At 54.5% G+C, this 11,417-nt stretch overlaps 1 protein-coding gene across 1 annotated transcript; it reads right to left on the reverse strand.

The window, feature by feature from the left end:
* Positions 1-1,755: 1,755 nt before the first annotated feature.
* NRN1 (neuritin 1) lies at positions 1,756-10,262 on the reverse strand. Its single transcript, XM_075744966.1, has 3 exons — positions 9,942-10,262; positions 5,593-5,737; positions 1,756-2,558 (listed from the first exon to the last, which is right to left on the reverse strand). The coding sequence occupies exons 1-3, from the start codon at positions 9,994-9,996 to the stop codon at positions 2,327-2,329; spliced, it is 432 nt and encodes a 143-aa protein (XP_075601081.1). The 5' UTR covers positions 9,997-10,262; the 3' UTR covers positions 1,756-2,326.
* Positions 10,263-11,417: the final 1,155 nt, after the last annotated feature.

Consider the following 11,417-nt stretch of genomic DNA (forward strand, 5'->3'; position numbering starts at 1 on the left):
CAGTGCCTGACCTCATGAATATAGAGATGTGCACAGAAAAATCAATTTAGGTCTAGATCCTCTGTGGGGAGGGAAAATAACTCAAACCATTTAAAGAAAGCTTTGCTCTCCAGGGTTTTCCTTTTTCTTTGGTGGCGATGGGGACTAAATCTAGAGGGAGGGCAAAGGAAAAGGAAATGCAAGCAGACCTGTGTCTGCCGAAGCGAGGCTGAGCCCTGCAAAGCCCCCCCCAACACACACATAATGTATTTTATCATTAAAAAATCAACATTGCTTCCAGTGGTAAAGGCGCCTGGCTCCAGTTCCTGAGCGCATTCGTTGCTGGGATTCAATCCGTTTGGGAAATGCAGATTGGCTTGCGACCCACTGTTTGATTTATGAACTGTTACATTTGCTATTGCTTACACATTACATTAAGGACCTTGGGAAGGAAGGGGAGCAGGGAGAGGGGGTGAAGGAGAGACCCTGCCACCCTACGCATTGGCAAAGGAGAGCTATTGCACAGGCAACGGCTCCCCACCGGAATAAATCACCTCTAACCAATTCGCGGCCCCTACCTCCCCATCCATCCACCCCCCCACCCCGGTCGCCAGCTGGGCTCTCGCCTTATAAGTAAAAAGGACGTGTTTACTCTTTGATGTGTATTTCTTTATAAAGGCATCAGGCACCTATAAATAGCCGAGGTTAGAGCAGCTTCTGCTGCGAAATCAATACCCCGTTCCCCCTTCCCCTTGCTCCTTCGGCTGAGCTGCCTTATTAATTATGAAAGGGCTCCTCTGCGCCCCGGCTCCAGCTCCGCAGCCTCCTCCTTAATGGTGGTTGCTGCCCTCCCTCCGCCGGGGCACGGCCGCGCCGTTCCGCCCCGCTCCGCGCCGTTCCGCCCCGCTCCGCACCGCTCCGCGCCCGCAGTCGGGGCACCGCCGCGCCCCCCGCCCCCGCCGCTGAGCGGGGTTTCCTCCTCCGGCTCCAGGCAGCCGGGAAAAGGGGGTGTTGCGGGTTTGGGTTTCGGGAGGAGGAGGAGGGTGGGAGGATTTCTAGCATATTTTTAAGAAAAAAAGGGGGGGGGGGGGGAGGAAAAAAAAAAAAAAAAGAAGGCTCCGACTAACCAGTTCAGCCGCCCTGTCCTTGTTTGAACTGAAATTGCCGTGTTCACCAAGGGATTGGTTCAGGATTTAGCCTTCCTAGCCTTAAAAGCCCTGTCCTTTTCAAGATACTCTAGGCATATTTTATAAAAAGGACGACACCCTCATTTCAAACAATAATTTTTATTTTATACTTCTGTCTATACTTTGTAGCAAATCTTTTTTTGTTATTTTTTTTTGCTGAATTGACTTTATAATAAACTTTTGTTTAAATTACATTTTTCTTCTTTTTTAAAATCAAGGCTCTGTTTTTTTCAAAATCATTTTGCTGTTGTTATTTGTTTGTTGGTTCTTTTTTTTTTTTTTTTCTTTAGGTTTACATTTAAGCCCCCTTTTTGTGATCTCTACGGTTGGATATTCAGGTATTTTACTGGTATGTGTAACATCTAAAACAAAGAGGAGGAAAAAATTAAAGGCAGTGAATTCGGAAAGATGCCTTCGAACAGCAAGTAAAGGTAAACTCTCAGAGATTTGTTAGCAGCATTCCTTCACTCCTCTGGGCATTTAGACACATCTTTTTCTTTCACTCTTCCCTTCCTTCCTTCCTTTCTTAACTGTTCGTTTCTCTCTCTCTCTCTCTCTTTTCCCCTCGAGGAAAAATGCTCTTTTAAAATTTTTTTTAATTTTTTTTTTTCAGTGGAATGACCAAAAAACAAGCGACTGTGGAGGAAAGATGAGAGATTGTGAATTATTCACCATATGCTTCACACGTGGACATCTACCTTGGATTCATCGCCAGTGCCATTTTTTTCTCTGCATTTTTGTTCTCGCCTCGCACACTGCCACATTTTGAGAGGAGCCCGTGGCCGCCGGGAGGTATCCCGGCCGATTACAACCTTAGCATTAGGTGGCCCAGAGCCGTTCCTGAGATTGCTTTTGCACAACGTGGGCTCGAGTTTGTATTTTTATTTTTTTCTATTTTTGATTCGAAGCGATAGTAAAGCTGAGGTCCGATTTGGGCTGCGCGCCGCTGCCTGTTTGGTAACATTTGGCAAATAAAACACAAAAAATAAAGGGAGAACGCTTCCACAGTCCTACATGGGTGTTTCACCATCATCAGCCACCACCACCACCACCATCATCATCAACCACAGAAAAGCACAACGTCCCCAAAGCAACGGATGGACACTTCCTCTATAGATCCAGCACATGGAGAAGGTGTGGGTGTGAGTGTGCTCGCCCCCCTAGAAAGGCAGCCAGGTCACTAGCGCGGCCCACAGAGCCGCCAGGAGCAGGGGCAAAGCCGGCAGGAGGAGGGATGGTGCCGCGCCGCTGCCGCCTCCGCACAGTTCAAATAAGCTGCCTTGGAAATCGAGGTTTTTGGATTCCCGTCTCAATTTCTCCCAGAGGTCTGTCGCTCCTTCCTGGCAATCGGTGAGCGCTGTGAGGGTGCAGGCGTGGAAATCATCCCAGTACCTGCAGGAGGGGAGAGCAGCCGGCATCAAAACAGGCACGCACCCACCTACCCGGGGAGGGGGGGGAGGGAGGCCGCCCCCTCCAGCCCGCCGCCCCCGATCCCCCCCGACAGTGGAGCTGAGCGGGGGTATGCCTTAAAGGGGCTGACTCCCGGCGGGGAGGAGCCGCCGCCTCTCCCGCCGTAAAACCCGGCTCCCGATTTCCCCACCCGAGACGCCGGTTTCTGGGAGGGACCCTCGGCCCCTCGCTTTTCCCGGGCTGCCCCACAGCCCGCTCCGTGCGCACGCTTTGCGCTGGGCAGCGGCTCCCCTGCCAGCTCCCGGGGGGGGCTGCCGCTGATTGTGGTCTCGGGGGTCCCCCCTCCCCAAACCCGCCTCCGGCACCAGCCCGAGTTGAGCGGGATGGGGCAAAAATTGCTTTGGTGGGTCTCTACCGGAGGGGGGTCTTTGCCTGACGCGGGGGGCAGGGAGTGCGCCCCTCGGTTGGCAAACGCTAGCCTAGTGGCCCACGGGCTCGTCCCGAGGGTTTCTCGTCACCGGTGGGAACGGACAGATGGGAGTGGGAAAGGCATCGCTTTTCCCAGGCAGAGGCGACACCCTAGAGGGGCCCGGGGCGGTGTTAAGAAACCCTCGGGAGGGATCCCCGGGCTGGGAGCGGGGCCTGACTGCGGGGGCAGGAAGGGAGGAGGAGGAGGAGGAGGAAGGAGCATCTTCCCTTCCTGGACCCTCCCGGGCGCCCCGCACGGGCCCGTGGTGCGGAGAGTGGCAGGGGGGACTCCCCATCCGCTGCCAGGGGTCTCCGTGCAGTGAAGGGTTTCTCCCTCCCCAGGATAATTTCCAGCTCTTCCTGCACGTTTTTCTTTTTATTCCATTTTTCACGGAGTCTGAATTGCGGTTTGCCACTGGGGCAGGACCCGTCCCACTACCCAGACTCGGGGGGGGGGCGGCGGGGGATGGATAGACCTTTCCTTATCAAAAATCACCCTGAATCTGCCTTCCTCCTATTTTCCCCTTTCCTCAAGGCAGGCGCCTGCAAATTTGTATCTTGATTTCTTTCTTTCTTTCTTTTTTTTTTTTTTTAAAGTAGTCCTACAGCCTCTAATTTATGAGCACTCTAAGCTGGTTGTAGACTCCCAATGTTTGCTACATTTGTAATAAATAATGAGATACTGAGAAGCCAGAGTCTGAGAGTGTGCCTCTCCTGCAGTATTTCTGTTGTAATTGCATCTCCCAAAGGAAAATCAAATCTTTCCCCATCTCCTTTCAATACACATCCCTGCACAGGGTGAAGGCAATCAGGTGGTGGTCAGGGAAAGGGTCTCGCTGGGAAAAGAGATACTTTTTACAGAGGTGGTTAGGACCACTTCTGGTCCAGCACTCCAGGGCCAAAGGACATCATATTAGGACACTGCTACCCCTGGGTATTTATTTCTCATGCAGGACACAAGGTAAACCACAACCCAGCATTTACAGCGAGCTGCCAGTCTTAGTAGGTGCAGCAAAGTCATGCTTGGCTCAGAAATCTCTAGGTAGGAAGAGAGGAGGGTTACAGTTTTTCTCTCTTTTCTCTTTTTTCCTTTCCTTCTCCCTTTCCTTTTTCCTTTCCTTTTTCCTTTCCTTCCCCCTTCCCTTTCCTTCCCCCTTCCCTTTCCTTCTCCCTTTCCTTTCCTTCTCCCTTTCCTTTCCTTTCCTTTCCTTTCCTTTCCTTTCCTTTCCTTTCCTTTCCTTTCCTTTCCTTTCCTTTCCTTTCCTTTCCTTTCCTTTCCTTTCCTTTCCTTTCCTTTCCTTTCCTTTCCTTCTCTCTTTCCCATTTCACGTCCTTCATTTTCTGATTTTCGGGCTACAAAATCAGGGGAAAAAATTCCAAATATATTTGTGCCTAAGGACCTTATCTCGTTTCTCAATATAACTTGTTTTCTTTTTCAGCGGAGGGAGTTTGTGCCGAAAAACAGAAACTGGGAGACGGGAGAATACCCTGTGCAGCCAGATTTTTTTTTTTTTCCCCAGCCGTAACAAAAATGCCCGTTTCTGCCTCCTTGCTGGGGATGCAAGACCCCGAAGCAGGGCGGGCAAGGCCGGAGCTGGCAGCTCCCCGGCCCCCAGCAGCCGCCCCAGGTTTCCCTCCCCCTGGTAAGACCCACTGCCCTGAGCTCTGGGGAAAACTACCCCAAATTTAGGGCTCCTCCCGCTGTCCCATTTCCTCCAGCCTTGCAGGTGAACTGGGAAGAAGGGGGCCGATTTTGCAAGGCAAGCTCTTTTTCTGCCTTTATTATTTTTTTGTTGACGTTTTCCTTTTAATTATTGTTAATTTTTTCCCCTTTATCGTTGCCCTTTCCTTCTCCTCCCCTCTGTGCCAGGAGCGGGGCGAAATGGGGAGAAATGGGCTTTCCCCGGGGGCCAGAGGGGGCCGACCGGCGCAGGGGCGTAGAGGAGAGCTGCCGCTGGGAGATTAATATTGTGGCTGGGGTATTTTCATTTTTAATTAAATTTTATTTTCCGAGGAATCGTCTCCCCAGCCCCGGCTTGGGTGAGCTGCTTTCCCCCGGCCTGCCTCTGCCTTGAACGTCCGGGGGGACCCCGGAGCCTACCGGTGAACAGGGGTCCCGAAGACAGCAATAAGGAAAGGGATCCCAACTCCCGTGCAGCTAATGCCAACATCCCAGTGCAAAGCAGAAAGGAAAGAAAACAAGCGAGGAGCTAAGGCGGAGGGGCGGGGGGGAGGAGAAAAAAAAACAAACCCCAAACCTACAGACATATTCACGGAGGAAAAAACCTAAGACAGACGTTGTAAAGACTCCCTTCAGACTTCACCGTTCCCTGAGCCCGGCCTGTCCCCATAGCAGCGCACTTGGAGGGACCCAGGAGCAGAGAAATGAACCCCAAAACACCAAACCCCGCGTTATTTCTGTTCCTTCCCGTCCCACCGCCACCATCCAACCTCGCTCCCCTTCCCCAGCCCCGGGTGACCCACCAGTCCCCCCCCTCCTCCCCCCCCCCCCCCCCCCGCAGCCCCGAAGGAGAGAGGAAAGACCTACGCGCAGATCGTTTGGAGATTTCTCTTGTCGTCCAGGTCCTGCGGGTAGTTGGCCATGTTATCGCCCAGCCGCAGCAAACAGTCCGAGAAGCCCCTAAAGACCGCATCGCACCTCCCCGCCGCTCTCACCGCCTGCACCAGGTACGCTGGGGGGGGGGGGGGGGGCAGGGGCACAGGTCAGCTCCGCGGGCTCCCCGCCCGCCCCAGCCCCCCGCTCCACCACCCCCATCTCGCCCCCTCCCTCCCTTCTCCCCCATTGCTAAAGACGCGCCCCGCCGAGGAGCGGTGATATGGGGGGCAGGAGGAGGGCGGTGGGACCGAGCTAGGGTCGCCATGGGGCACTCGGGGACATGAGTCAGGGGCTTTTCACCCTTTGCTTTTTTAGCACGGGGGTTTTCAGTGCTCGTGGATTAACGACGTGGATTTTAGCCTTTCTTTTTTTTTTTTTTTCCTTTTTGAGAGGCGAGGAGGAGGAGGGGAAGCTAGGTGAAGATGCGCTGTCTGCTTCTCCCCGGACTTGCTCCTTTGTTAGAAAATTCCGCCTCGAAGCAGCGGGCGCGTTTCTCCGTACGAACACTGGCGCACACACACGGCTCCTTACCGCCCGGGTCGCTTGGCAAATATCGTGCAAGACGCAGCGGGAAAATAATAGTAATAATAATAATAAAAAAATCACTAGCAAGAGCTGCGATAAAGACACGAGAAGAAGCGAACCCTAAAGCCACGCACGCAGCTGCGAGGGCGCCGGCCCCACGGCTGCCTGGGCTCGGGGCAGCGGGGCGCGAAGGGGCAGGGATGAACCCCGCTACCCGAAACCTGCTGCCTCGGGCATCCTTCGGGATTGCGCTAGGAAACGGCAGTCGGTTAAATACGATAGTAACAAACCCAAGAACAACCGCTTGCAAAAGAGGGAAAGAAAATGAATTACGGCGTGCGTGAGATGGCTCCTCCCGGGTGTCCGCGGCTGTGGGGCCAGGCCTCGCTGGGGGACGGGACGGGACGCAGGGACATTGCTGCTGCACGACGCGGCCCGCAGGACTCAGGCCACGGCCTGTGCCGCCGCACAGCACCGCGCACACGCCCGCAGCATCCCGCGCCGCAGCCGGTGGGCTGGGGTACCCGGGCGGGGGGGATGCTGATCCCTAAGCGCTCTCCTGCCAGTGGCCGGCGTTGGGGACGCCGTGGTGTCCCCGGGTCCGGGCTCGACCCCGGGCAGCGCAGCTGGGATGTCGCTGCGGCCAGCGGGGGCGGGAGGGGTTGTCACCCCCCCCCCCCCCCCCCCCGGCCCTTTCGGAGGAGCCCCCGGCCGCCCGCACCGCCGGAGGGTAGGGGTGTGTGTTGGGATGGGGGTTCCCTCCCGATCCGCCTCCTCAGGACATGGCTGTGGCGGTGTGTACGTGTGTTTCCTCCGCTAAATGGCTGACTCCAAAAGAGACTGTTTCAACCCAGATCCCCGTCTTGCCGTTTGATTCATCGCTAAATGACTTGGTGGCCACTCCCCTCTACACACACACCAGCGCCAGCCGTCACATCAAAACCCCAGCAGGCTACAGACATTGGCTACGGCAAGAAAAAAAGCCAGGCAAACAAACAGAGAAGAACTGGGGACCATCCCGAGGGTAAAACCGTGTCCTATAAAACCCGCGCCATCCCACTCCGGCACCTACCGGGGGAGAAGGGAGGGGAAGTCGCAACGAATTTCTCCAAAAACGTGACAGGCTGCACTGAAAATACGGGGTCCGAAGGGGACCCCTCCCCCGGGCCGGGCAGGGAGGATGGTAGAGGGTCAGATTTGGGACCAGCGGAGCTCAGAGCATCGATCCCCTCCGAGAGGCGGCCTGGCTCTGTGTGCTCCCTCCGCACAGGGTACCCCCGGCCCAAAGCCTCCCCAAATCCCACCAATAATAATAATTAAAAAAAAAAAAAAAGAAAAGAAAAAGAAAAAGCGGACAGACGATGGTCCTGCTCGGTGAAACGACAGCGGGATTTCTCTTGAACTAGGTCGCTTGTGCTTTGCCGTGGCCCCGACCTTCCACCCCTCCCCGTCCTTCAAAAGGCAGGAGTGTGTAGCAATTTGCAATGCAGCAGGTCCGCAGGAGCCATCCATAACGGACCGTGCGCCCTCCCGAAACCCGCTCCCCGTCTTCTCAGTCCGCCTGCCCCTTGGATGCGGCCGGTCCAACCCTCCTGTCCCTGGGCGCCTTCCGCGGAGACTCAGTCCCCGCGCCCCCCCGCCCCCCGGTGTCACCTCCTAAAATGTCAGGGATTTCGGACAGCTCCGATCCCCTCTGCCCAAACAAACAAATAAATAAATTAAATAAAAATGTCTTTTTTTTTTTTTTTTTTTTTTCCCATTTTTCTTAAGCCCCGGTGCATAGACATTGTGGGAACGAGCCGAACATCCATTTGACACGAGTCGGTACCGGGGAGGGGGCAAAGGCAAACGGCCCTTTGCAAACCCCACACCGACAACCAGAAGCTGATTTCGGGGGAGGGGTGTGTGTGTGGGGAGTGGAGGGAAGGTTACTCGAAATACCGAAGGAGGAGCAGGGAGGAGAAAAGCCCTCCGCCAGCTTCAAAGCTGTCCTCTCCCAGGGCACCGCAAAGCGACCGCATCGCCACCATCTCCGCGGTGTGCAGCAATATTTGGGGGTAACTTTCCAAATGACTGCTCATGCTCACGCCAGCCCGGGGACGGCGATTCCCGGCGACTTTAGCTACCTTTTGAAATTTCACCGTGAATAAAATCATCCCTCCGTTGAGTCAAATAAACACAAATGAGAGAAAAATCATCCTCCTCCAAACGAACAAACAAACAAAAAATGCAAGGACTGAAATTAAGGATAACATCCAAATAATGCCTTCCCCCTTCTTTCTCTGACAGTACAGAAAATGGCCTTTTCGGCCATTCGGAAGAGTTCAGCATCATTTAAAATGGAATGGTAATACGAATGGAGGGGTTTGCATCATATATCCACATTTTCCAGAGGTCAACATTTCATCGCAATTTTTTTTTCTCGATGAGGAAATGCTCCAGGCATTTTGCCACCTTCTTTTCTACCTTTCTTGTTCTTCCCCCTCTTTTTATTTTCTTTTTTTCTATTTATTTCTCCCTCTTCTTTCTTTTAGTCCCCACAAAATGCTGCAGAGATTGTCTGGAGAGGAGGGTGACCGAGCAAAAGGACCTCTAAATAGCAATGCTGAGCTTTTTTTTTTTTTTTTTTTTTTTTTAATTGTAGCAGAATTCCTTTGCAGGCAAATATTTTCAAAGGTCTCTTCACACCTGACAATCTGGATAATAAAAGACGTGCTTCAATCGCCCTTTCCTTGAAGCCCAGTTTTGGATCATGCTCGGGAATATACATATTCAATATACAATCTTTAAAATTTGCCTGTACAAGACCAAAGTGGTCATTAACTTGGGGATTCTTTAATGTCTGTAACTCAAAAAATTTTCAGCAAAGAAATGTTGAATAAAATGAACCCGAGAGCAAACCAACAAAAAGAACCAGCGAAAACCCCAAGATATTAAACAAAACCAGCAACAAGAACACAAAAACACATACCGGTGTGGAGGGAAACCTGTTCTATTTTAAGTAACTTAGCACATATACAAATTTTGTGGACCCGCTCTTGTTTTGACAGCGGTTCTCCGAGCACAAAATTAACGATACGGCGGTGGGACTTCGTGATGTCTTAATATTTTTTATTTGTTTAATCCTCGCATTCGAGTGGATTTTTTTGTTTAAAGTTATCGTTGGGTTTTGTTTGGTTTTAGACTGCTCTGCAAATGGGAAAGCCTCCAAGTTCCCAAAGGGAGCCCTTCGCTTGTCCCTCTGATTTTCTGCAAAAAAACTTTCCAGCTAGATCTCTCGCAAGCCATTTTGTGCCGGTTCTTATTTCTCTGTCCCTCGGGGAGAGGGGGGCATTTCTTAGCACTGGAGTCCCCAAATTATGGGTGGAAAGGAATGCAGGGGATATCCGAAAAGCAGATACAAATGCAGTCGTTTGCGGGGACGGAGAGAACGGGGTGGGAGGGAGAAAGGAGGAAGAACAAGAGGGGAGAAAATAAAAAGCGAAGTATGAATGAGCATGCACTGATTTAAGGAAACGAACAACAAAAGTGATTTAAGAGGAACAAAGAATCGTCTCCCTTTCCTGCGGACCCCCCTGCCTCGCCAGCGTGAAGAACCGCGAAGATGCCACCGGGAAGGAGGCAGAGGGAGCGGGGGTCCCCCCGCAGCCCCAAACCGCGGCCGTCAGCGCAGGTCATTCCGACATTCCGCTTCTGCATGCATCAGCCGGGCTTTGGTGCACACAACTTGATACCGAATTTGGCAGTCCACTTACCTATCTGTACAGCAAGGATCAGAGAAATATATCTGCCGTTCAACTTAAGTCCCATCCTACATTTAGTAAAACCATTTGCGGCTGCAGATCTTTAAATAGTTACTTTGGAGAACGTGGGGGAAAGCTGAAAAATAGGCATTGCCAACAAGTTCCGAGCAGCGGAGGACTTTGCAGACAAGGGGGGGAGACAAGAGGAGAAGGAGAGAAAGAGGGAGGCAGAGGGAGAGGGCGAGGAGGACTAGCTGGGAATGGTTCGCTCCATTAGGAGGGGGCGGAGGAAGTACAGCCTCACGCCCACCACCGGCCCTGACGCGGGGGGATGACACGGACCGGGTTTTTTTTCCCCTTCTCTCTCTTTTTTTTTTTTTTTTTAAAATGTGCACCTTGGAAGAGAAACGCCATTTATAGGCATCACAGGCTGGATTTATCCGCTCTCCCCGTGTCCCCCCGCCCCATTAATCGCCGAGAAACTCCCCCCACCCGCGCTTCTCCTGCCCCGTGTGGCGATCGGGGGGGGGTGGAGGTGGCAGCCGGGACCGTCCCCCCGGGGCGGGAGGGATGCGGGGGCGGGGGACGCGCACACACGCACACACGCACACACGCACACACGCACACACGCACACACACACACACACACGCAGACGGAGGAGCCGCCCCCCCGGGGGTGGGGATAGCACGGCAGAACATCCCCCCCCCCCCCCCCCCCCCCCGCCCCCGGGCCGCCCCGTCGGGGCCGGCCGGCCCGGCCCCCGCGCTGCGGAGCGGGGAGGAGGAAAGGGAGGTGCGGGGGTCCCCTCCCCCTGCCCGCCCCTCCCCCACCATGACGTCACCCCCAGGCTGAGGTGGGGGGGGAGAGCGGGGGGCGGGGGGGGGGCTGGTCTCTCCCGGCCCTGCTGCCTGTGCTCAGTGCCGGTGGCAGCAGCCCGGCTGTGGGACTGCAGAGGGTGGCGTGGGGAAAGGGGTCACGCGTGGGGTAGCCCTGGGGAGCCGCAGTGGGGCCGGGCTGAGGCTGCGGGCCGCCGCAGCTGCCCTCTGGGGACGAGGCGCTCGGGGGCGGGTGGACGGGCCACGGGTGCGGCAGGGCTGGGCGGAGGGGATGGTGCTGGCCGTGGAGCACTGCATGGGACAGGGCTTGGTGTGGGTGCTCCTGCAGCCTGACACTCTCCTGGGACCCCTCCCAGGCCATCCCCACCTGGAGAGCAGCGTGGGAGGAACCTAAAGGGGCCAGCATGGGCTTCTCCCAGTGCAGAGTAACCAACCAAAGCCACATCCTACAGCCTTCCCTCTGGGCTCTTCCATTGAAAAGTTATTTCACCCCAGATCAGCCCTTACCTTCACCAGCCGTCTGTAGCATCTCCAGGAGCCAAAGGGGGACTGGCTGGGGAGAGAACTCCTGTTGACCTTCACTCCTCCCTGTCTCAGGTCCCCCACGCTTTGCAATCCTGCTGTGCTGGCAGTGCTGTGGTGCCCTGGACA

This window comes from Balearica regulorum, chromosome 2 (genome assembly GCF_011004875.1).
Source record: "Balearica regulorum gibbericeps isolate bBalReg1 chromosome 2, bBalReg1.pri, whole genome shotgun sequence".
Taxonomy (NCBI): Eukaryota; Metazoa; Chordata; class Aves; order Gruiformes; family Gruidae; genus Balearica; species Balearica regulorum.